Consider the following 27,183-nt stretch of genomic DNA (forward strand, 5'->3'; position numbering starts at 1 on the left):
AATCCTGGTTTTTTTTTTAGGTTTGGGGTTTGGGTTTTTTGTTTGGTTGATTTTGGGGTGATTTTTTTTTTTTTTCCCTCTTGTAGCCCATGATCTGGACAGCTATGTTAGTTTCTCTCAATTTAGTTCATATATTATGTAGTCATAGTAATAAATACAAATTTTTATTTAAAATCCCAAGATCTGGAACCATAATGCTTAAATTATTAATTATTGGAACATGATTGCTGATGCTGCAGCTTGAAGCTTTGAGTTGTGCAGTTGTGAAATTATCTGCAGCTGACTTTAATCTTACTCTGTAGTAGCTTCAGAGGGTTTGATGAACAGTTCTTTATCCTTATACTGGATTAAGGAGTGCTTCATATGTTCTAGTCCATGGATTAGTACTGAGGATCCCCTACCACCCTCCAGCCTAACAGAGAATAAAATTGAATCTCCCATACTGCACAGAAGAGTCTACATGTTTGAACCAGAATTTGGAAAACTGCTGTCAGGAAGATTCAATTCTATTTCTTAAAATAAAAACTTTCCCAGGCTAGCATTTCAATTTATGTCTCCTTGTGATTCTATAGTTTAATGCTAGTAAAAATACATAGCTGTTTAAATATGATGCTTGAAATATTTTGGGGGGGGGGGGGGTTGGTTTAGGTTTGGGGTTATTTTTTATTTAAAATTGACTCAGGTTTTGAGTTATACATAAAGTTCTTCTACCATGAGTGGCATAGTAAGTGCAGATCAAAGAACTCACAGTATCTGGCACTGACTTTTTCAGAAGTCACAGAGTCCATGACTTAAATCCCTATATGCTTTTGAAAGCCTATAAGGAATGCAAGAGCTGTGTTACTGTTTGCTTAGAAAAACAAGCATGTGAAAATGATATGCGCAGTTGCTAACATTTAATATAATTTAATGCTGTTATTATGTAATTTACTGGATTTTTGGAGAAGCAAATGTCTTTCATACGAATCTTACAGCTGCACTCTGAATCAGATAATGATGAGAAAAGGAGGCTACCATGGAGAAGTGAAAGGTCAAGAAAGAGAGATTAAGAGGTGACAAGGAAGAAGGTTGTGATGAGTGAAGAGAAAAACATAGGAATTAAAACCAGAAGGAAAATGTGATACAGTGGATTAGGATGGTTTAAATTTCACAGATCATTTTCACAAAAACAAAGAGAAATCAGACTGAAGTAACAACAACAAAATACTCTGGAGAATCAGAAAGGAGAAATGTTAATATAGGCAAAGCTCATTACTTGTCAGTCTTCACTGCAATTTCTTGCACCCTAGCAAACAGAACTGCAAGTACAGCTTTGAAAACTCCTTTTTAGTAAATTTATAGTGAAGTTTGTGACAGAATAGGTGGTATCACATCTATTACTCATTTGATGGTATCACATCTATTACTCATTCTCTCTTTTGTGTAATTGTATTCTACCCACCTAACATTCTGGCTTCTGGAGACAGCATTTTTACAGTACTTATCAGTTTTATAGAGCATCCAAGGCATCTGTTTTGCTGTTGTGTATTTAAAAAAAATAAAAAATAAAAAATCTTTGTCCTTTCCAACAAATTTGCTATTCTACTGTACATTCATTTCCATTTTAGTGTCCTTCCTCTTTTTCTTCCAAAGGACCACCTTTGTAGGTGTCCCAGACTGTATTTGCCAGAGTAAATAGAAAAACGTATTATTTTCTTTATAAAGAAGTTACATGTTTTTCCTTAAGACACCAGGTAGGGCTGACACTTGAAAATAGATGATGTTTAAGATCCCATAGGAGTGCATGGAATTCTTGCTAAACTGGCCCAGCTCTGCTTTGATCATCTAGGAAGATGGCATCTAATCCATGTTCTCAGTGGTCCTGCACTGACTAGCTAGTGCCCCGAGAACAGTTTTGCTGCCTGCTGTTATATACAAAGAAGCTCTTTTTTCCATCTTCGACTAGCACATAACTGAGCTCTGTATTTTTCAGGAATTAGAGAAGTGAACAGGTGAGCCAGTTGGCAGTTAACAGTTATTCCTTCTTACTCGTCATGTGTGTGAGTTAGGAAGGCAAGGTGCTGTTGAATCAGGTCAGTAGTCTGGAGCTCTTGGTTGTACAGAAATGGTGAAGCATTTCAAAGATGCGGTGCAGCTGTGTGCTGGCTTCCACTCTGCAGAAGGTATTCAGAGGTACTGCGAACGAGCTACAGGTAACCTGCTTCAAATATAGCCCAGTAATATTATCTGAACATGAGTACAAAAGGAAGTACTTTCCCCATATCAAAATAGCAGAAAACAGCATGGTCCTTGCAATAACAATTTTCAGCAGTCTTGACATCAGTGCTGCTTGTATAATAAGCTTATATGAGAAGCATTGTATTATGAGGACATGTTTGTATGCAGTACTCTGCAGATCGAAAATAAAAACATGAGAAAAATACTTGTCCTCATTTGCTTTCTGAAAGAATGAGACTTCTTTTAATTAAAAAAATTAAAATCAGGATTAAGTAGGGAATCAAGGAAATCTATGGGGGAAGATTGTTCTCCTAAGGAGCATGGTCATAGTTTTGTGCATGTATAGCTTTTGTTGTTTGACAATTTTTCTAAGTTTAATGTAAGTATTTTTGTCGTGTGTTATCACAGAGTGATTTTTGAGTGGCAGCGTGGTGTTATAGACAGACAGAAGGCAAGATACAAAAGAAGAATAGATTAAAAAGGGGACTGACAAGTACTAAAGGGTGCAGAGACAGCAGACATAGCACAAAACTTCTTCAGAAACATAAGCAAGAGCTAAACTAAATAGACCTTTGACTATGGGCTTGGATGGGTTTGGGACCTCTGCCTTTTTAGTACTATGCATATCCTGTTACAACAAAACCAGTTGGCAAAGGCACTATAATTCCTCTGGTTTAAAAGATAGGGGTGTGGGTGTATTTTTGATGTTAACTAGGCAGATGCTTTGGAGGCTTTTCAGATTTTTGTTTCTTTCCCTCTTTCCGTAATAGTCTACTGTTGCTGAACCCTGACTTGTCAGTGCTAATGTCTGGAGATGCTGACAAATCCTCTGGATATTTTTTATTCATTCTTTTTCTTTGTTTCCACTTTTCATGATTTTTAAGAGAGTATCTCCATGTATATATTTAGTATAGATTCAACTTAGAGCAAGCACTAACAAGTGAAGAACCATGGGGCCTATTCTTTTGTTTAGCAGTCCTCTTCAAAAACCCATTTCCACAACATAACATTTCCAACTTGAAGCTTAAGTAATTATCGATGTTTTTGAGCTAACTCTTCAATTTAAGCCAAGGAAACAAACATGGCACAAGTACAGCAGGTTTCCATTTAATTCCAGCTGTTAACTTCTGGATTTCTAAAATAATACGTAATTTCTGCATACGTAAAATTTTCTTATGCACTTTTTTATTAAACTTAAAAAAAAAATCATTTACATTTCTAGACAATGTGACTTATGTGATTCTGGCAGAGAAATATATATGCACGCACATATACATACTCTTAAAAAGAATTGTTACACTTTTTTGTATGTATTTAATGTAGTTAAGGAGATACACCAATTTTACGTGGTTACAGCATAAGAGGTTATATATGGTTACTGTTGGCAAATGCTATGTTTTTAACAGTGATTTCTGTGCAAGCTCCTGAAAGTTATTTTAGAGTTATGACGTTAAATTTCTTCTTGTTCTCACAAATGGAGAGTGTCAGCAGTCCTAACACTACCCAGGTAAAAGAAATGCAGTATCTGATGGTAGTGTGGTAGCAAACAGCATTATTTTTTATTTTAAAACCTAACTTCATGATACATCATCCCAAATAATGCAAAACTCCCAAAGGTGTCTCCAGAACAAGTCTCCTTGAAATGCTGTGTCCAGGTTTTTTTTCTATTTTACACTTCATAGTCCTTTTCTTTTAAAGGAAAGTTAAAATAACAAACACCACCACCACCACCACAAAGCATTCTGCCTATTCTGTATTTACATTTTCTTCTCAGGAATTAGTTCATTAAAATTTCCAAGTTGTTTCTAAGTCTTTATGAACTGTTGAGGCACTTACTGTCAGTAGGAGAAATTGCAAATGTGTGTATAATCCAAGAGGCTGGTGATTAAATCCCTCACATTGAAGTCATTCTGGAAAGGTTAATTGGAAACTCTAAGAACACAAGAAGGAGAACATCCTCTCTTTTTCTTTCTTTTTTTTTTTTTTTACCCACACTCTGCTCCTACAACCTCCTTTTCAATTTTTATATTTAAATTTTTTTCCACAGTATTGTTCATTATCAGGTAAAAGCCCCCAGCTACTCTGCTGCCCACCACATCAGCATTCCAGCTGTGTTCAGCCCCACCTCAGTCCTGGAAGACTTCCTGTTTTCATTGGTCAGGAAACTTAACATGTTGTAGAAGTATTGTATTATGTATGTATGATTTCCTTTGGGATATAAATTCTTACACAAGTACATATTTTTCCATGTCAACTTTTGGTTTAGGTTTTGTGTTTGCAGTGGGGTTTTTTTTTGTTTTGTTTTGTTTGTTTGTTTGTTTTCATTTGTGTCAGCAACTTACATGGAGTACAATCCTCTTAGTAAAGGTCTTAGGAAAGCTTTAATTCAGAAGATGATTTAGCCTGATGCTTCTAAATCTACTACAACGTTTCTGGGTTATGCTGTAAAACTTCTCAGTGTAGTGGAAAGCTCTAATATGTTGAATGGGCTGAGAGAGCAATATATAAACCTTCCCCCCTTTTCTGTTTTGGCCCTGTGACATGCCAGTTTGCTTTTCTTACCAATCATAAGAGGGGAAAAAAGAAGAAAATATTTTACATGGATGTAGGCTTTTGTAGACTTAGTTAAACAAATAGTCTATTAATAGATGGTAGTTGGTACGTTGTGCCTGAGACAAGTCTCCTGGAAAAAGTGATCATGGAGGATGTTGTTATATAGTGCCTGAAGTAGTTTCTCCTAAACAGTTTGCTTAAAAAGAAAAAAACACGGGGGGGGGGGGGGGGGGGGGAATAAATAGTCTCTTCAAATTGATGTCTCTGCACAGATGTCTCCCTGAGTAACTGTCTGAGTGCAAAGAGATACTTTTTGCTGTGCGGGGAGCATGGGGCTGTGTGGTGTACAGGCTGGCAAAGGAGCTGCAGGTTGCAATGGTCACCTGCTGCAGCTGCTCTAATTGTGTCTCAAGAGGCAGCATCTGTGTCTGTCCACATCCTTCCTTGCCTCCAGACCTCAGCACCATGAGGTTACTGGGACCATAGGCATAACATCTTGTAGCATTGAAGTCAAAGCAGTAGCTTTGTTACTGACTCAAGTAACCTTCTCTTCTGTCAAAAATACCTCTTCCTTTCCATTTTGCTTCCCAAAACCCTGTTCTTAGAATCAATAAGATGCTGCATGTGCAACTGTGTATACACGTTAGCCGCTTCATGTGTGTAGGTACACCTGTATACATATATATGCGCACATGGGCGTCTCCTATATTTGGTTCTGACTTTAAGCGACTGTTTGAAAATGTAGATTCGTGTAATAATGTACTAAATGCATAAAACCAGTGTTCTAGACTGTCACCCTTAGCATATAGTTACCAAAAATGCAAAATAATAAGCATTGTAGACACTTCACTACTTCCAGCTCTGACCCTATTACCACTGGGCGGTTTGTTTGGCCTGTGCTTCTCTGATTAGTTTCGACTCTTTCAAAACCTGGGAATTGACATAGCTTTAAAAATTTATAAGACACTATCAGTGTACATGGTAGTCTGCTGTTCTTACAGCATTCACACTGTTAAGATGTAGTCACAGGTATGCTTATTCCTTTTATATTTACCTCCACAGCTGTATTTTCATTTAAATATTTATTCACAGCTGGATAATAAATGCAGTTTGATTTGTACCTAATTGTAGTAACCAATTTTCATTATTCATTAAAGTTATTGTCAGAATTCATTTATAATTGTGACTGTGAAGAAACTTACGGTGACTGCAGCAATAAAATAATTAACTACCTCACTTAAAAAAGTCAATGGCCAGGGCATTAATTGCTAGTATTTCAGTAATTATTTACACTTCTGTATTCACATTTCTGCAATTCTATTTCTGACTTGCAGGATTCTGTCCTTGCTGTATTATAAGCTTTAATTATCTTACATATTTTTATGTTAAATGACTAATTTTGGTGACATTAGCACGCCTGTCAGATTCAAAAATTGAATGTGTGTTCTCATTTGTTCCCAGAGCTATGAAATAATTGTGGGCTAGGGTGGAAAAGCATTATGGGTACAAGCATGCAAATGAACTTGCCAAGTATCTGTATATCATAAAATGTTTTAAATCTATGGACATAAAAGTAGGATGAAGGCACAGCCATTAAAAAGGCAGTCATTTTTGAGTGTCGCATAATTTAGACACTTTAAGTTATTGAAGTGTCATGAGTCTATTGCTCCTAATTTATTAATACAATCATTGGGGATTCACTTATGTCTCTTGCTCTGCCCCAAAAGAGAGGCTAAAAATCTGTTTAAAATGCACAGACTCTGCTTCAGCAGTAAAAGCCAAAAATGTTTCTCAAAATAGAGACACAAAAAAATAACATCTTTACTGTAGTCCTTGTTCTGTTTGTTTGTATTTGTGTGTTAAAGTAGGGCAGAGAGATCCAGTAAAGACCAAGTGAGTTTGGTTTGGAATTCAGTTTTTCAATTGCCACATTAGGGGACATCTGCATAGGGAAAACAACCTATTGCTTTGGCCAATAACCAGGACACACACACACAAAAAGATAATCCTGAAGGATGGGGGAAAAAAAAAAAAAAAGGAAAAAGTTTGACTTAATCCTTTCACGTGCTGAATTGGCAGTTCTATTACATTTCTTGCCTACTCAGGAGCACTTTTGATGTGTTTAAGTATTGACGAAACAGTGCCAAGGTAGTATGAATGAAAGGGGCACTACAGAGAGCTGGAGACAAAAGAATCCACTTGATTGTAATATGTGCAGAATTTTGACAAAACACCTTGTATGACACCTGAAATAATTATACACATGAAGAGATTTAGGTTTAGGTTCTTTTAAAAATACATTTTAAACAAATCTCACTTTTTGTTATCTTTTTTTCCCCTAATCAGGACAGAATTTTACCCTAAGGCAGTTAGGAGTTTGTGAACCAGCAACTCGTCGAGGACTGGCATTTTGTGCGGAAATGGGGCTCCCCCACAGAGGTTACTCTATCAGTGCAGGGTCAGATGCTGATACTGAAAATGAAGGAGTGATGTCTCCAGAGCATGCCATGAGACTTTGGGGCAGGGGGGTCAAATCAGGGCGCAGTTCCTGTCTCTCGAGCCGTTCCAACTCAGCCCTCACTCTGACTGATACCGAACATGAAAACAAGTCTGACAGTGAAAATGGTAAGTTTTTATGCATATGCCCATATGTAAATCAATGTTTTATTTGCTGTTTTGGTTGACACTCGAGAATTTAAAATCAGTAAAGGAATGGCCTTGAATTTTATTTTTTTTAACCCACTCTTCCCTTCTCCCTCCCTCTCCCCCCAACAAAGTCAATATTCAGTATTAGTCTTAACTAGTGTAAGCTTTGGGTGCAGTGTTTTAGCTATTTGAAAGAGTTTAATCACAGAAAAGATTAGCTCTGTTTTATCTCAGGCCATGTCACCTGTTACCCTTTGGGGAACAGCTAAGTAAGTGGTGATAAAGTTGATCCCCAAGGCCAGCTTTCAATCAACAGTTTCATTGTAAGCTCTTCTTCAAAACATCTTGGAGAAGTTGCAGAATCTTGGAATGGATGAATGAACACAAAGAATAGCTTATTAACAAGGCTAATGTGGTTCAAAAACAAATTTGATTGTGCTTTAAACTCGTAGCTGATGAGAGCAATTGGAATTGTGGTGAAGAGGGACATGTGGCCTTTGATGTACCTGGGGGACTGGATTACTGTGCAATTAAAATCTGAAAAAAAAACAACTCAACAACCCTAAACAGCAGCTTTGTAAAATGTGGGCTATGACTATTGTATATTAAGGCTTAGTTTTTGTATGAACAGAGGTTAATACAGTTGGTTCATTTTTTAAAGCTTTTAAAAAAATTTTTTTCTTCCACTTGAGGTATGAACAGAACCTAATGCAGTGTTAAATGCTAAATGCACAAATATTATAAGACATTTTATCTTTAACTTCTTTTTATTTGCAGAAGATTGTCAGCTTTACTGGAATTAGAGTGATTGTTCTATTAACTCCATGACTTTCTATATGACAAATTCAAAAGAGGAATAAGGAAAAAATGAGTAAAAATAAAAGTTAGAGATGGCTATTGCCTGCATGTCTACATGTCATTTTATTAATTTATTAAACCTGTCTACATAGCTGTACAAATGTCAGAGCAATTTTATTTTATCCTCTGGCAGTAGCAGTAACACATTGTGGGAAACAGCAGTGTTTATGTGTGTATGTATTTAAAAAAAAAAGGCAGTTATATTTTAAACTACAAGCAATAATGTTTAGTTTTACCTATTTATTATTTTAACTTTAGTTCAAGAAAACAAAACCAAAGCTTTATTTTGGTATAATTCATAATTGTCTTTTTCACTGGTGGCTGGTTCTAACTGAAGATGCCTATTCAAGATGGCTGTCTTAGATGGGATCCTCCTTTTTTTTGGACTTAAATACTCCATGTTCACAGGTGTCTTGTTTCGTGCTTGGAAAACTTGTTTTGAGTTGGAGGTTGTTTTGAAAGGGGGCAGGAGTACTTGCCTATCTCCTTTTGACGGTGGAGTTTCTGTTGGATGACTCTTGATATTTCAGTTGCAAATCAATCTAGAATAAATTGCTGAGCAGCCCTGTGATTTTTCCTTTTGAGAGGTCTATGCTAAAACATTCCCTTGAGTCTTTTCCTAAACCCCTAGGTTAATGATTTTGAAAATACATATTTATATATACACACGCATGATTTCATTAGAGTTGTACCTTTAAATTACCAGAGGTGACTTCTTTAGAAGTACAGTAGGTTTGCTGTACTTTTTAATAAACCCTACATTTGCGGTTTTTAAAAAAACAAAATCCTGATTACAATATGCCAAAACTTCCTCCATGAGCTTAAAGTTAGTTTATTTTTTTTTCATGTGTGAGAAGAATGTGAATATGTTGGCAAAGACATTATTCTGCTCTGGTTAAATTTATGCAAGGAACGTCTGATGTTTGATACAACTTCAACAAAGAGCTTAGTCACTAAAAAGGGTTACAGTTGATTTATTTATTGATAGGGAGGCCAGCAGTCTGACTTAAGGAGGTAGTGGGACTGCTGTGAGGCTAATGAAATTTTGATGGCTTGAGAGTCCCATGGGGTTATGAAACATATAATTCAGACCATGTCATGGGTCTCCATTTCAGTGGAGATGATACAGAAATGGTGAAAAGCTTTATCTTCTTTCGTATTTTTCTCTGAATTTTTGTTTCCACTGAATATGGAAGATTTGGCTGAGAAACATCTTATACACGTAGTTGGAACTCAGTGCGTTAAATGCTCACAGTAGAACAGAAAATATAATTTAAAGTCAGGGAAGATGTATCATCCTGGCAGGCACAGGTGCTCTAATCAAAGGACCACATTGCAGGTGTGAGTTTTGTTAATTTGTGGCCAGAAGTTAATAGCTATGCCAGTATACTGTTAAAATCTGAAAAAATCTGATAAGGCTTTGAAAACAAATTAAAGTTATGACAAATCCTCCTACTACATCCTGCTTTGTGTGTATGAAAGATTCCTGACTGAATTTTGATGGAACTGTTTTACAGGTAAAAACATTTCTATGGAGCGTTTACCTCCATAACACAGATAAGAAGCAACAGGTTATGATGAGCAAAACACAACAACAGATCATACTTTCCTTACCTAAAAGCTTCAGCTCTTGAGCAATCCCACTGTTCACCCAGTAAAACTATTCACTGTTTAAACAGTCCGTTACCATATGCAGACCTTATTGGAGTTAATGGGACTATTTATGATGAGGAGAACTGTGATTTATCCTACAGATAAACTACATGATTAACCATTTGTTGAATGTACTTGGGGTTTTCTTTCTTGACACTTAGGCAAGAAGAGTAGCTTAGGATCAAAACACGATTTCCTTTCCTTCCTTGTAACCATTGTGTATATTTGCTCTTCTGAAATAGATGTGGATTGCATATCCTCAGGAAGGTAAAATTCAAGGTTCTGTTTCATAATGAAAATGAATAAGTGGAAATAGTTTGTTAAGGATATTAAGTTTTATTTGTTGAGGTCTCAATATTGTCTTCCTAAGACCCTACAAAAGCAACCTGAATTTGTGAGTAATATTGACAGGATCCAAAGTTTCTTTAAACAAATAACACTGCACATGCTTAGCTTGCAAAATGTTAAATATATTAATAGCATAACATGGATGCCAGCAAATTGATTTATTGTTTTTTCCTTCTCTTTTAGAAAGCATCAGAACTCTTTATCAAAAATAAGGTTTACGGATGTATTCTCACATCAAAGTTTTAGGTTACTGCTCAGTAAATCATTCTGAAGAGAAATATTTTTCTTTGAGCTCATTCAAGTTCCGTATATGACTCTTGGCATCATATTCTGAGAGATTTGTCATGTCAGCCTCCCTGAAGGAGGACTTGCATCTGTTAATCTGGGCAACCTACCAGTATCACATACAATATGATGTATCAATTGGACTACATTGAGCATGCATGTGCTTCTTCAGGCTTTCTTCTCCATTCCCTTTTCAAGTTATTTCATAAATGATGCTTTGAGAAATTTATGTTGGTAATTGTTCTAGGAGTAGTGGCTTTGAAATACAAGCAGCCCATCTTTTATATGCCTGCCAGTAACTTTATGATGTTAAGCTGTTGTAAGATTACTAAAGCTTGTCTTTTAAACTTGATAAATATTCCAACAGAGTAATAGGTAGAAGTTGTAGTTAGGCTTCAAATGGCCCTTTTGCTTGAAGGGTCAATATGTGGTATGGCAGAATCTACTACTTTGTTTAAATTGTTTTTAAATCCATTAAACTGCAATCCCTGACTTAATGAGACACCAGAAAGCTAATAAACAAAACATGAAATTTACTTGAGCAAGTTATTCCTAAAGTCCAGCTCCTTATTAAGTTAGTTATTTATTTGTTGTAAAGTTATAGATCCAGTTTTGTATATGTTTTTTGTGATGGCCTGAAATTCAGGCTATGGCAATGATTGACAGGGAAGTCACTCATTTAAGATTTAAGCAAGTCTTTGTCACCTTCTGTTCCTTTGAAAGCAGTATTGACAGTGCTTCTGAAAAACTGTTGAGCGCTCAGGATAGATGCGTGCCATATCGTTGACTCTGCCCACAGCCACAAAGACTAGCTGTGAGTACAGAAAGTAGTTCTGAGAGCACTACAATGTGGGGTTTTATTTTCTTAATTAGTCAAAGTTTTGCACTGGTGGGGGTTTGTTATAAGACCAGAAGTGTTCAGGATGTAGCAAAATAAAAAGAAGAATGGGAGAGAGGAGTAATAAATTGTGGGCTCAGGATTCATTCTGAATTGGTTAGAGAAGTAATTTGAAGCTTGGACCCATTTTGCAGATACGGAAAAGTAGAGATTGCTGGTAGAATGTTCACTGCTGAGGATTTCTTAGAAGAAAAAATACCACTATCAGCTGTGGGAGCATCTGCTTGTTTCCTCTCCAACTTCAGTTTCTGAAGATAGCATTCTTGTGAACCTAATACTCTCTTGTCCTTCCAGAATGGTGAATTTACTGGCATTCAGATCTCTGAAAACCAAGAAAACATTGGTAAGATCCTTGTCAAGACATTTTAAATCTGTTCTCTCTAACCCAGTACATCTATAACACATACTTGAACTTTGCATTCTTAAATAATGCGCATCATTCAGGAAGTAGTGTTAAACATTTTCACCTGTTTAACATCCTTCTTTATGCTAAGACAAAACTCACTGTAGATGAACTCTACTATTCAGTATAGCTGCTTGGAACCTGCTAGCCAAATGCTCAGCCTGCTGATCAAAGCCAGCCACATAGCTGATGAATTAATATTCATCTTACTTCCATACCACCATTTACAGCTTCTTCACTCTTTTCCACAGTATCCCATCTAGCAATTATCTACCCCTCATTAAGCATGCCACTATCTCTTAAATCCTGCTTTGCTGCCAAAGAAATTTCATAACCAGGAAATTAGTCTGTTTTATTGTTGACAGAAGTCAGCTCTGAAATGTTATTTAATATCTAAAAAGCATACAAATTTTTCTTTGGTTATAGACACACAGAACAGAAATCCATAAGTAAAAGTAGTAATCCCTGTTTTCTGCAATACTTTCACAAATTTTCGGTAGTTACACTGATTTTCACATTGTGTAAGGTTATGATTGTAGTTCCGCGGATATATTTCAATAAATTTTCTTTAGCATTCACTGTTAATACAACTGAAAGTCATGTTGAGAATTCCTTCGGCTAGTGGTAGCCAAAGAGGGAACAGCTGGGCTGACCTTTTTACAGTAACCTTTCGGGATCTCCTGGATTTCAGAGATCCACTGAGTGTCACTGACCTTTCTGTTGAGAAAATGTATGAGATTCCAAAGGGCCATCTTAATGATGTTCTGGGGGTGGGAGTCTGGTACAGGACATCAAACCAGAGGATGAGGGCCTTTGGAAACACTCACCCAAATCTTCTGATGCGCAGGAGCTGCAGGCTTAACAAGCGCTGACAGCAGTAAAATTAAAACTGAGGTCTGTGAGGAAAAGAAAATCTAAGAAGAAAATTTCAGAGAATTCACTCTTACCTGTTAAAAGTTATCCTTCTAATGTTATAGAGTAGTGAAAGAGGAGTTTCAAGACCAGCTGTCATAGCTCAGGATTTATCCAGAGATCTGAATTTCAAGAAAGAACCATGCAGAAAATGGAAAGTCAAATTTCTGAGGAGGAGCTTAAAATGCTGCAGTTGGGGAGGTCCAGGCATGCAAATTAAACTGAGACATAATCAGCAAAAAAGTGAAGACTTGTACAGAAACATGAATGCTAAGAAAAGGGAGAAGAGGGAGTTGATTTATTCCTTAATAGTGAAGGAAGACTAGTAATATATTGCTGATATGTTTTCTTTAGTTTTTGTTTCAGCATTTGCTAACTGAGTAACTGATCACAGAGCTAACATTTATACTATTAAATAAAGGATTTGAGGTTACTTAAATAAAGAAACTTTGTCCTGCATATACAAAGTGTCTACAGCCTCTGGGCTTTTTATGACTCATGTCTGAGAAATCATTGATGAGATGGATATGGTTCTGGAAGGCAAAATCCAGCTTCAGGAGCAAAGCTAAGGAAAAGGAAACTGCCTAATCAGTTAGACAGAAAACATCCTAGAAAAAAAAAGAAAAAAGTTTATGCTTCATAACAATAAATAATAAATGAGTCTTGTCAAGCTGTAATGATTTTCTTCAGTGATAGTGTAAGCCAATCCTTGATAAGGAAAAAGGAGCAGATGCTAACAATAATACCTATTATGATATTAGTAAGGCTTCTGACACTGCCTCACTACTGACATAAATAGAGATACAGGGTCTAGGTTCGTTATTACAAGACAAATGTACAGCTTATTGGAAAAAAAACTGTAAATAGTGATTATTGGTATTTCATGAACAGGCAAGTTCAATCAAATAGTACTCTAACACAGTGTGACGTAAGATGTTCTTAATGACTTGGGTAATGCAAATAGAACATTGTAACCTGGAAAGAGTCACATGCACTTTGTAAAACAGGGTGAAACCTGGAGAAATAATTCCACATGAAAAAATGCAGTTCAGTAAATACAAGTACAAAGATCTACATTCAAGTGAGAATAAGTAAATTTCCCAAATGTGAGAAAGGCAGGAGGCTGAATCACAGTCCTTTACAGAATCATAAAATAATTCAGCTTAGAAGGGACCTTTTGAGGTCATGTGGTTCAACCATCTGCTTAGAGCTGGACTAACATTAATTTAGGTGAGAATGCTCAAGGCCTTGTTCAGTTGAGTTTTTCAAATTTACAAGAGGAATTCCACATTATCTCTGGGCAACTGTTCTGGTGCTTAACCAACTTCATTGTGATTTTCATTTTTTCACCCTAATCAGAGTTTCCCTTGCTGGAGTTGACCACTGCCTTGAGTAGTAGAAGATCAAAGTTAGATTTCCATCTTTTACCTTTTCCAGTCTCGCTTGAGTTCCTTTTCTTTTGTGTACTTCAGCACTTCAGTCATGGTGGTCAATCTCAGCTGAATTCATTTCAGTTTATCAATGTTGTGTGAGTACTGGCAAACCCCAGAGTGAATATTATACTCAAGATGTGGTCTTCAAATGCTGAATAAAAGAGACTAATCACTTCCCAGGGTATGCTGGCTCCATTCTTCTGAATGCAACCGAGTATGTGGGTAGGCCTTATTGTTGAAAGGGCACACTGGTGAACTTGTCCATGTTGACTCCCCGGGTCTTTCATGACAAAGCTGCTTTCCAGTGTGCTCCCAGCTAGTGCTGCTAGATGAGGTTATTCTGCCTTTGGAATTCATGAGGGCTTTTTTCAGCCTGTTGAGTCCTCTGAAAACAATCCCACCCTGCAGGATCACTCTCTTCAGCTTGGTGTCATCCACAAACTTGCTTGAGGGCACATTCCATCCTGCTCATTCTCAATATGTTAAATGTACAGACATAAAACAGTATTAGCCCCTGAGGAATGCCATTAATATTGGCCAACAGTTTATTTTTGTACTACAAAACACTGTTCTTTCAGCCTTTTCATACAGCCAGTTTTCCCACAAACTGCACTTTGTAGCTCACCCATCCAGTTCATCTCTCTCCAGCTTAGCTACCCACATGCTATTGGAGACCACATTGAAGCCCTTGCTAAAGTCAAGAAAGCAATACGTACTGGTCTTCTTTGTCAGCTGAGACAATTATCTGTTCATAGAAAGCAGTAATGTGTTTTGGGTGTGATTTGCCTTTGGTAAATATATGTTAGCCATTCTCATTCCCTTTCCTTTCTGAGAAGTCTATCCAGGTATATAAAGGGTAACTCCAGCAGTATTTGTTCCATACTCTTCTGTGGGAGACTTGGGGTAAGGCTGACTGCCTCTGCTTCCCCATGTACTCCTTGCCCTTCTTGAACACAAATTATCTTCAAAGAAGTCATGAGGAACCTTCCTCCATTGCCATGACCTTTTAAGGAATCAATGTGGCCTTTCAGTGGCATTGGTCAGCTTTGCCATCACCTATGGATTCCTCCTGTGTGGTCCCCTGGACTTGTGTATTCCCAGCTTATGTAATTGGTGCCTAACAGCTCTGCTGTGATAGGGCTTCGCAGCTGAGGTTGAGCTTTGGCTTCCTTATCCCCCTTCCTGTGTGTCAAGGAGACATTTCTGTATTCCGCCTGGGTAGCCGTCAGCTGAAGGTCATAGTGGTTATCAACAGTGTTTTCTGTTGTGTATAAGTATTTCTTTCATGACCTTGTAACATGTCTTTGTGTACAGTGCCACTGAAATAATCCTACTACTTCACTCAGCAGCACTTAGAAATACTGTCTCTCTGTGACTGGTCTGGGGACTATGTTTTGAGGAAAATGCCATCCAACTGGAGGCCTAGAGAAAGGTTAACAGGAATGATCAGAAGTTTTAAATACACAACACTAGAAAGAGATTGGAAGAATTCAGACTGTTGTGCCTAGCATGGTCTGTCTAGATACTGCTGCTGTTACAAAGGCCATGTATGGCAAATAGCAGAAAGTATGAACTGGCTCAAACTGTGGTGATTCCAGGATAGCTTGATGAAAGAGATTGCTGAAGACCAGGTGAATATTTCATTATCTAACATATTTTCCAAAACACTTCTAAAATGTTGGCATAATTCCGTTTGGTCCTGATTTGTGGGAGAAGATGGACAAAGAAATTCTTTACTTCCTTTCTCAGTTTGTTTTCTGTGACTCAATAGTTCTATTCAAACCAAAAAATTAATGAGCAGGACGTGTATTGAAAAAATGAAGGCTATAAAAATGTTGCTTTGCAATTTATTTTCATATTAGTATCTTGGGCTTTTTCTAACTGGAAATGGTTAACTTTTCATAGGCGTCCCCCTTCCTATTTTAAGTTTGATACAAAAATACTGCTCTTCAGTCCCCCTAAACAAAACATGTTTCTTCGGACGTGCTTGGGGAAGCAAATCGTGAACAAAACAGCTCTTTTTCATTAAAGTTGTGTTTTAATTATGAGGTTGCCACAAAAGCAGAGCATGCTTTGCGCATCTATAAACTGATGATCTCTGCTGTTTTGATTTGGAATGTGGTTTTGATGTCCTTGAAAAATCACAGTGGTAGCATTAAATTGTTTTAATTAATGAATTAGAGAGCAACAGATTTGCTGAATCAGGTTTATTGATGCAATTACCACTGGAATAAAAAGGAGAAAAAAGAAAATCTGTCAAAGCTGTGAGATTATTTGGTTTGTTGTCATTTGAAAAAAAAAACGTGTTTCTCAGCTACCACTTCATTTCCTGTGGAGTTAGGATATGGGAGGAAGGTGGTGCAATTACATATATAAAACATATACTTCTATAGTTGTTACACAAAACCAAATTATGATAGTTGAGATGTAGTTTAAATAATACCAGTTCTGTATAATAAGTAAACTTTTTCAGTTGTTTTAAAAGTGTTTTCTAAGTTTCGTCTTCTTTTAACTTGAAATAAGGTTTTAATTGCATATTCTTGTATAATTACATATTGTCATATTGAGAAATAATCTAATAATGATTTCAACTTTCAAGTAAATATAGGCTGTGCTATTGTCAGAGTATCTGAAATAATTAGAGGTGACAGCATTTGTATGCTGGTCAAATAATAGCTGAAGAAAATTTGTCAAGATGATGTTTGTTGGCTTTTTGTTTTGGTTCGTTTTTTTACAAAAAACTGGAAAGGCTTTTGGAATTGACTAGAAATACTTCTTTAAAGCTAACTCCTCTTTAAATCTGTGTAAAAACTTACTTTGTTTTCTGGATAAAAAGTTCTATTTCTTTGATGCAGAGGAGAATTCAGTTTGAGTTTCAAGTCAAATTTTAAAATTAATTCCCTTTACAAGTATTAATATGTGGATTGAACTGGTCAGAACTTTTCTGTGGTCTCTATAGTGTGCTGCCTGATCTGTTGGTAAATTTTAAGTTTTTTTCTTTATTTAATGTGGTAAGAAGGTGACATTTAAAATCTCAGGAAAAGAAATGCTTGTTAAGAAGCTGTGGGTTTGACTTTTATTCCACTACCTCTCTCATTCAATATACCATTGTCTTCCTGAGTTATGTAGGGTTTGTGTTTAGTTATCTATTGTTTTCACTTGTAGAAAAGTGTGGTTTTGGCACACTGAAACCAAGGAAAACAATATTACTTTTTATCCCTTCACATTAGAAACCCTTTAGTGGAAGGGCCTTGAGACCTGCTGTGATCTTTGTTTAGTTAGTTAGATCTAAGTTAGTGCAAGTTTCTATATAATACATGGGAATTTGCAAAATACTTATCAATATTGTATTTAGATTTTTTTTTCCTTAATTTTACAATTCTGAACCCACAGCATCAAGTTAGGACAGAGGAGGGGGAACAACATGAATTAATTATGGATTAAATTCTGAATATGCAAATGGTTAATAAGTGTATCTTTTCATCTTCTATAAGAGTGTCCAGAATAGATAACAGTTTTCTTAGGAGTTTGAAGGTTCTGTGCAGCTGCGGTGGCAGGGCTGTGCTGCTACTGCCAGATCCCCCCCTGGGGTACTGTGGCTGCTGAGTAGGTACGTCTGAAACAGAATGTGAATGTTTCCACCCCTGGTGCAGTAATCACAGCCTAAAAAAAAAATGGAAAATAATGGAAACTCTGGTCAGGCCATGTCAGGGTAAAGACTGACAACAGGCTGATTTCTTCATTTGACTACATTATGATTACCTTTTGTAATTTGTGGTAAAATAAATGCATAAATGTTGTGTATAAGACTATGTATGCATATATATGCCTATCCTTACAAGACCTTTTCTTGAATAGTTTTATTTTTGTGGTTTATACATGTAGTTTTCTTAGAGATTAAACATACAGGGTTGAAGATCAGTTTCTTCTTCAAATGACCTAGAAACATGAAAGCATTTCCACTGCAAGTCTGTGTGCAGTCATGAGCATAAGAAAAGGAAATTTATTCCGGTGTTACATGCTCTGCCACTGACCTACTGTATGCTGGAGAAAGAGATTAATTCCCCTCCCCCTCAGTCGCTGGGTTTTTCTAAATGTAATACTTCTTTAAAATCTTTTATAGTTACAGATAAAATGTCTTGTGTAATTGCTGATGACAAATGCTATGGAGTCTCAGTCTGCACCTGTGGCAAACAGGCTAAAGAATTTGGGTTGCTTTGTGTCTGTACAAAACATGAATTTCTTTTTGTAGTGGGTTTCACTAAACAAAACAGTATTGGTCAGTTGTGCAGTTTGTAGAAAACAGCAGAAAAGTGAAGTCGAAGATCAATTTTGGCAAGAGTTATTTCTTGGGGAAAGTTCAAGTTGTCTTCTCTGCCTGTTGTTGAAGATGGATATTGAATGTATCAAGGTAGTTTATAATCTTTGAAGTTCTTTTGAATATTGAAAGTTTCTAAGATATCTAGGTGAAAATGACTTTGAAAGGGATGGCCTCTAGCACCATGATTTGGTTAAATGGATAGCATTCAGTCTCCTTCCATGTAGAGTTAACCAGAATTGTTCAAGCTGCTAAGTTCTTCATTGTATGATTGCTGTATGTTCTATAAAGAGACGCATTTAGAATTGTTTAAAAGCTTCACTCATTCCTTTAACTACTTCAGCTGCAGAGAACATCTGACGTCTTTTTCATTAACTGTCTTTGCTGCTTGTTTACTTTCAGTGGAGTTCTAGGAGATTGTTATACTGTTTTGTAAACTCAATCTTACTGGGTCCTGGCTGCTTATGGCAATAGAGAATGAGATTAGATACTTCTGTTAACAGGCCCCAGACTTTAAATTTACAGGGACTAGGCACCATCTGCTCTCAATTAAAGGTCCTGAGCTCTGAAATTAATTCCTTCCATTGGTCCATTAGACTCAATCTTTTGACCTGAAGCCATGATAAGGTTATATTAGCCTCTTGAGCCTTGGAAAAGTGAGGAGTTCATGCAGGGACAGTACTGGATATTCCTTTTAGTCCTTGTATCTGTGTAGTTAGAAGGCAACAAGTAATGATTGTTTTTCCATTTTACAGGTAGAGTGAGACTTTTTTAAAAGCACCCTGGAGATCTAGTGCTCACATCCTCATGAGTTGTAATAGGACTTGTGCTCCTAAATCATATAATTGCTATTGAAAATCTTTACCAGAAAAAATCAAATTAATATAGAGAAGGTTGACTAAATTCACAGGAAGACCTGATATAAAAGTGGGTTAAGTCTAGAAGTCTGTTGTTCCCACACTCAGTTGCTCATTTTGCCTCAGCTGTTGTTCATTGATTCCATCTGCAGCTGCTAAATGGTGAGGGATCTTACCAGAAATCCTGCCCCTAGAATTGTTCTGCCAGTGCTGTTGCTGAATTTACATCTGTCCTGTGGTGTGTAGATGTTGCAGAGAAGAAATGGTTGGACGAACAAATTGGTTCACATTTTTGCGGTTGTAACTTCCTCCCCCATTCTCATTTCCTTTCTGTATTTAACTGAAAATTGGTTTGCTTCTGTCAGAATACAGCAGTGAACACTGTGGAGTGGGGAGAACCTATAGCCACAAGCTTTTTAGTTCCAAAACAAAAGCTCCAAGATGCCAAATAACTGTTCTAGTTGTTTAAATTTAACAGCAGTTCCTCACTCACATGAAAATGTATTTTAAAGGATTGAGATCTGATAGTTCCTCAGCAGACTTTATTTTAATTTACACTGTGTTATTTTCTGGAAAACGGTTTGCAAGATTATTGGTTTTGAGACAAAAATCTCTCCAATGTCTAAGAGTATTCCTGTCTTACCTCAAAATGCAATTTCTTAGACTGTTTTGGGATCTGCTGTCCGTTAGGCTATGAGTAGAAATAAGCAAGGAGAGAGTTCAAATGCCTGTTTTTATTCCTATCTAACAATCCCTGTGACATAAAAAAAATGCAGGAGTGTTTGACTTCGTACAGGGAGCCTTCTACAGCATGGAAGGAATAACTTGTGACTGCTCCACATAACTGTTGCTTGTTAACAGCCTGTCAGACAGAGGTTAAACTCAAGAATTCAGGTTTTTTTATTAGTCTTTCTCAGGATTTACCTTAAGTTCAATGAACTCTCTGTCCAACTTAAATTTTTCTTAGTCACAGGGCAGCAAGGATACTTTCCACTCCTGGTGCTGCAGAGGTTTATACCTTCAAGGTTTCAAGGTTGACTGCAGTGTCATTTTCTTGTCCCATCTCGATGCTGCCAAGGCAGTTTTTATGCAGTTGTGTCATTCCTCTGTTGTGTTTTAGGTTGCCAGAAGATGGCTGTACCTGCCAGCTAAGCCCTGTAACTACTGGCTGAAAAAGAGTGAAATACTTCTTCATGTCCATGGGGAAAACCACTCTTCTTGCTCTTTTAGCAGTTACATTTCTTATTTTCAGCAAGGCCAAGTCTCAAGCAGACAAGAACCTGCTGTCTTTAAAAAATGGGTTTCACTAAACCCTAGGTGTAGTCATGTAACAGCTTTTTAATTGGGTTCATAAACAGGTAGGTAAAAATACTTTGCCTGCTGCCTGCTATTAGGAGCTCCTTAAGTTTAATAACTTGGAAGATATTGTTTAACATTACCTAAACCAGAATAATTTTGGAGTCCCCGTGCTAGGTGCTGTTTGTCAGGTGTGGCTTAGATGTTTCTGTAACATGTATATGCATTTTGAAATTCAGGTTTAGTTGTTACAAATGCCCAGCTACGTTTTTGAAAAAGATAAGCTAGAATTCTTACTTTTTTTCTCCAAATGTTACATACCATATAAAACTACTAAGTGAACTTACCCAGAAAATGCTGGTGTCCACTTTGCATACATTAATAACATTCTCCTTATTCAGAGAGTCATCTTTGTACTTCTGGGACTTAGGGAATACATTTAAACAACTATAACAATATTGAAAATATGGTAACAGAGTCTGTGTACTCTTAGCAATTTGCTTTTAAACCCCCACAAATTCATTTCTTTCTTGTTTTCTTACCAATTCTTTGTTCTTTGCAGTATCAACTATATTGATTTTTATGAAAAAGTTAATCGGCTTACCTTTGTTCAGAGTGGATTTTTGTTCCTCTGATCAGCTCTACACAATTGAATTTTTCATCCTCTTTCTGAGGTATCTCAATGTTATGAAAAAAGCATTAAAGAGAATTCCAATAAATTATTCCTACAAAAAAGAGTCTACTGCAATGCACTTTTGTTGAGGCTGGAGAGTTAATTGAACTCAAAGATTTCAGTTTTGTTTCCAATGAGAAAGATTGCTTTGCTTCATACATAAGAGGGACAGTGTCTCTTGGGGAACTGAATTATATGGTTCTCTGCTGATTCTGGTTACCCCAGAATTCATAGCAGGAATTTGAAGTAACCATTTAGGTGACATGGTACTACTGATTATCTCAAAATTCAGTTTTCCTTCTTACTTCAAACATTTTAAAGTAGAGTTTGAATACAATACGTGAAAAGATATGAAAAAAAACCAAAACACTTAATAGTCATATCCGAAAAGGAAATGTTTTCTGACTGTTTTTTATCATACTCTGTGGTTCTACTTTTATGGTGCAATGTTATCCTTCCCAGAACTTACAAAAAAGCCAGACAATGTAATATCCTTTTATATTTTTTTTTAGTGCTAAATGTGTAATTATCCTGATTTCCCTTAAGAAAGAAACAACCAACACCAAAAACCGCAACCCCCAAAATCTCGCAGCCTCTTCTTCCATTGTGGTCTTACTTTATTTTTCCTTCTTAAATCAAACCTGGCGTAATCTTTTGAGTTGTTTTTCTGTCTGTATGACCTCAAGCTGTGCTCTCATCAGACTTCACAAGCTAACTGGACTTGAGTGTTGGATAGTCTGTGAAAATAATCAAAGAAAATATACCGTACTCCTGGACGTGGTGATGATGTTTCACTATATCCATTAAATTCAACACTGAATCAGTGCAGAGTATTCTGCTGTGAGTTCAGGTTAGACTCGGTCTCCTGATCACTTGTAATTACCAAAGTGCAACTGGTAGACTTGGCTAAACTCCGATCCCGGTGACTTTTGTTCTCCAAATCAATTTCTTCTGAAATTTATGTGTGGAAAGCCTTCAAAGTATTTGCTTTGAAGTCAGAGATTCTGCAGTGAAATCACAATTTGGTCATTAATTTGCTGTCTCTGCATTTGCACATTATTTTTCTGATTTTGTTTTTGTACTTACAAATGGGCATCATAATGCTTACTTTCTGTCAAACTTCCTAACTCTGCCTTTTTTACCTTCTTGAAATAATTTGAAAATATTTGGTATCTTTATATGAGTGTGTGTGTATGTATCTATATATATATATACACATTTGCAGTAACTTTGAAAAAGGCCTAACTTATAAATTCAGAAGCATTTCTGAATCCTGCAAATAATCTCACTAAATTTTATCCATTTAAAAAGAAGTAAGTTGATGCAGAAACCTGGACAATCTCTGCTAATTTCAGATGAGACTGCACAAAAACTTCTTCACAAATCATAAGCAACTTTAAGATACTTGTTTTTGCATATACTCAATAAATGCAAGTAGTTTTGTACGATCTTAAAGTGTATGTCAAATTGCTATTACTGGAAATGTGTTCTTTATCTATTTGTTTATGAGCTAAAAAAACAAAACCAAAAGCAGAGATGTTACTGCTCTTTCTCTGGTTACATGCCACCTCCCATTATAGCAGAGTACAGCTGAGCTAGTATACTTGTCCAAGCTTTGGCTAAACTGTGACAGACTTCCTGAATTGATTCTTTTGATATCTGATTATATCAGTACTCTTAGATCAAGTAATGATGGTTTTTTTTTTCACACTCCTCTGTAATATCATTTTTTATATTTTCCCTTATCTCCTGTTCAGGACTTTTCAAGCTGAGGCTTCAAACTCTATCCATTCAGTAGCAGATTAATTTTTTGAATTACACACACTGCCATGTTCAGTGTGCTTAATATTTTCCCATAGGATACACAAAGCATGAAAGACAGGAAGTGAAATGAACTCTCTGAAACTATCTATACTGATCTCATCAGATCTAAATGAAGCAATGGCCTTTCCTCCGCTCTTCTGCCATCCCGCCAAAACCATAGGAACAGTTTATTATCAGGTAGACAAGCCAGACCTGGTTCTTGCACAAAATGAACATGACACAGTATAGGCAACTGCTGATTCTTGGAAATGGAGGCAGACTCCTGCACTTTTAGCATCATAGGTGGGTATGAAGAAGGAACATGCTCAGCCATGCAGAGGCATTGAATGGGCTTTACTCTTTCCCTGCAGTGTTTGAGGGAAAAGAAGATGCCTCCAAATTCCAACAGTGGCAGAAAGTCTGACGTGGCTTACATCTTACCAGCCATGTAGGACTGCCATAGCTGAAGTGAGAGCTGGCACTGGAGCACCTGCCATTACATGTACCAGTCGTGTGTGTATCACTGCTGCCAATTCATGTTTGATCTCCCTCCCAGATTGGTTTGTGGTAGAGTAAGGAAATCTCTGCCCTAAATTTGATAGTTGATACTGAGGAAAGCGATGCCAGGGTTGACAGTGCAGGTAGATACCCTGTCTGGTGAGGGCATTGCCTTATTCTGCTCTGCTCTCCGAGTGCTCTGACACTATGCTAAACATGATGTCTGTCATGCTGTATTTTCTATGCAGTGCTTTCCTGGTCCCTCCTCAGAGTTTACTATAACCAGAAGTGGCCTTTTTTGTTTGTTTAAGAACTGTAGATGATGACACACCAAAATTCAAGAAGAAATGCATGTGCTCATAGTATTTCCTCATTCTGAAATATAGGATGACTTTAGCCTTTGAGAAGATTTAAGGAATCCACAGGTTCTTGTAGCTGTTTTCATTTCGGTGCACCCATTCTTGAGACTCTTCTGGTGCACAGTTTTTTAACTTACAATTGATTTGGTCACCTTTTGAGCCTGCAAGAGGCATTCCATTTGCAGTTTCACTGCATGGCCTGTAACACGAACAGCAGGATTTTCCAGAGAGCCAAGCATTGCAATATATCTATCAGTTGTGGAAGCGTGCTTGAGGAGGGACCAAATCCATATGCAGATTGCATATGCCCTTCCCGGTGGCACCTGAACTGACTGATTTGATGGGTCAGACTGATTTTATGAAGCAAGATTGGGCTTGATCACAGAATTGTTAGGGTTGGAAAGGTCCTTAAGATTATCTAGTTCCAACCCCCCTGCCATGGGCAGGGACACCTCACAGTAAATCATGTCACCCAAGGCAGTTGATGTCTGGATCCTATGAACATGTGGAAATTCTTTGCTCTTTTCTTTGTTGTGACTGTTGTCATAAAATGCACCAGACAGATGGAGTAACTTGCAGATACAAGGGATGCAATGTTGGGGTGTTGGACCTCAAACTACCTGGTCTTTCTTCCTAGTTTTGGACCTTGTCACACCGTTCCATACAGTGTTGTTCTGCATCTTGTTTTTGTGCCTGACTTCAGATAGAAAGTCCTGAAAAACAGCACAATTCAAAGCTAGAAGGACATGGCATTCGTCTCGTCTTTGCCAGGAAGCAGTCTGTCTCAGATCTTATGAGATCTTATCTCATGAACTTTCTATTTCTGTGGGTTCTGCAGTGATCTGGCATTTTCAGAGTAGTCAGTTAGGAGTGGCAGCTGAAGGAATTTGTGTGGGCAGTGTGAGGGAGGACCTACCTGTGAAAGATTGATTTATCACATAAGAAAATACAAATTCATCATTTCTACTTCAGTGTGAGTTGAGTTTATTGCCATATTGCCAGATAACATGTTTTTGTTTGGGTTTTGCTGCTGTTGTTTGGGTTTGTTTTTTTTATATATATCCTTATTTCTTTGGGTTAGGTTGGGTTTGTTTTGGGTTTGTTTGGTTTTTTTTCTGGTTGCTAGTAGCTTACGTAGGACAATTCAAGCTAATTTCAAATACCAGAGCTATCATCAGTTACCTCCTCTGCAAACATGTACACAGGGCATATTCATGCAGAACCAAGATCCTGTCTGGTCCTGTCGCTGGAGTTGGTCTTCTGTGTCAGCAGCTTGAGGTCCACTAAGTGTTACTGTATCTTGCAATTCAGGGAATCCCTAAAGTGGAAGGATTTTACAAGAAGGATTGAGAGTCTTTGGATCTAAAGAGAGTTTCAGTAATGTAGAGCCTAGTTAGGCGACCAAGTTTCACATCCTTGTTTGAAGTATTTGGTAATGAAAGTCCAGTACCAGAATTCCTTAGGAATCTCTCTCAAACAAAATTAGAGACAGCTCACCTGTGGAATACTGTGCATGTGTTCAGTACTTTTTCTAGATTTGCGTTTTTCGAGTAACATATAAGATTAAGTTAAATATGGAGACAATGGACTTTTTCATTCCACTTCAGGTTCAGTAAAGTATCATAGGTCTTACTGCTGTCATTAGCAAAATACAATTAAAATCAGAAAACATATAGCTAGATTTTAAATACAACAGTTTAAAGGCTTTGTGCGGAACAGCTTGCAACTAGAAGTCTTTAAAGCAGGCAGTAGGCTATTAAAAGGCTAAACAAACTGCTGACTAAATTCATTCAGAAACTAAATTATTCAACAGTATCCAATACACATTGTCATAGCATGAATTCATATCTAGCCGCTCTTCTTGGGAGCATTTTTTGCAGTCGCTGTAACTTGAATAGTAAGAACTAGATTATTCAATCTTATTTCAAACTGATCTGCAATATCTGCAGAAGTTGGATATGCATACCGTCAAGTCCCTGGCTTTTCTTAAATTGAAAGGAAGTATTCACATATGTAAATGTGACTCTCCGCAGAAAACTCTGCAAGGCTGTAGCCTGGATGACTTTAACAATGTTTGCATGATAGCATACTTCATAGAAGCATAAACATGAATCTCAAAATACAGAGAATACCTAAACGGGTGTGTAAAAATTGGTATCTGCACCTTGTTTTATTCAAGGAACTATAATAGAAATTATCTTGTTTTTCAGAACAATGTTCGCATATCGTGCTATTTTATTTAAGGAATTTTAGTTGAAAAGCTTTATAGAAAGCTTTTCAATATGTCTATGGTTATATTAAAAACTTAATATTGAAGAATACATCAAGGAGTAAAAAAGTTAGTAAAGCACTCCCCTGTGCTGCGATTAATTTGTATATTATCAAGGTCTTTATTATGAATGCAGTTCCTAATGTAGGCCTGTAATAAACAGAGTGTAATTGAATTTTCAGTATTTTGCCACCAGGGAGTAATTTTCTTACAAGACCTCTGCTCCATCTTCTGGCTAATTGTCAGCAGTTACTCAGTATTACTGCATTAATGTCACCAAACAGTGAAAATAGAAGCTACCTGCTTCCATTACATGTAAGGATGTGTAATTCCAACCCTTGTCTATTTACCAATTTTGAGTTATGCACCATTATCACTTGCACCTTTATTAACAGCATGGAGGTTTTTGGAAATACAGCCTTGGAGACAAACCAAACTTTTCATAAATTCGGCTCGGTGTAAGGTTTAGATCAATCGAGTATTCCGTGTAGTAAAAACAGTAACATCCCACAGCGATGGGATTTTCAGACACACTTGGGAAAGAACGTTTTCTGTAACCTACATATGACTGAATATTGTTTTGTTTCTTAGCAAACGGAGCTGTAAATTTGGGAATATCCATTAACTTTCACTTCCATTGCACACTGTGTTACACCAGAAATCGAAGAGTAGAATTATAGACCGCAGTATGTGCAGAGGAAGGCTGATGTGTCTACCAGCTAAACAACCAATGGTCAAGGTTTTGTGAAGATCTTGATTCTACTCAGGTCCATATTTTCATGACAGTTTTGAGTGTTTGGAGTATTTCTATTAACTTGCTAGCAGTGCCTGGCTAGGAGGAGCCACATGCACTTTGCTGGAAGGGATTAACATTACAATATTCATATATTGAACTTGTACAGGT

The 27,183-nt window shown here is 36.9% G+C and overlaps 1 protein-coding gene across 20 annotated transcripts in view; it reads left to right on the forward strand.

Annotated features, from left to right (window-relative positions):
• Window positions 1-27,183, forward strand: part of TENM3 (teneurin transmembrane protein 3) — a 413,751-nt gene that overhangs the window by 101,210 nt on the left and 285,358 nt on the right. For 14 of the 20 annotated variants that reach the window (XM_062625044.1, XM_062625130.1, XM_062625214.1 and 11 more), the window contains one exon: window positions 7,117-7,395. The exons of 5 other annotated variants lie outside the window; for them this stretch is intronic. In XM_062625044.1, coding sequence (XP_062481028.1) covers window positions 7,117-7,395 — 279 coding nt within the window. Of the gene's footprint in view, window positions 1-7,116; window positions 7,396-11,752; window positions 11,802-27,183 lie in introns of those variants that run through there. One more of the 20 variants, XM_062626120.1, reaches the window with a different exon arrangement.

The sequence above is a fragment of the Pezoporus occidentalis genome, unplaced genomic scaffold, assembly GCF_034315485.1.
Source record: "Pezoporus occidentalis ecotype Australia unplaced genomic scaffold, CSIRO_AGI_Poc_V1 ctg1, whole genome shotgun sequence".
In the NCBI taxonomy this organism is placed as follows: Eukaryota; Metazoa; Chordata; class Aves; order Psittaciformes; family Psittacidae; genus Pezoporus; species Pezoporus occidentalis.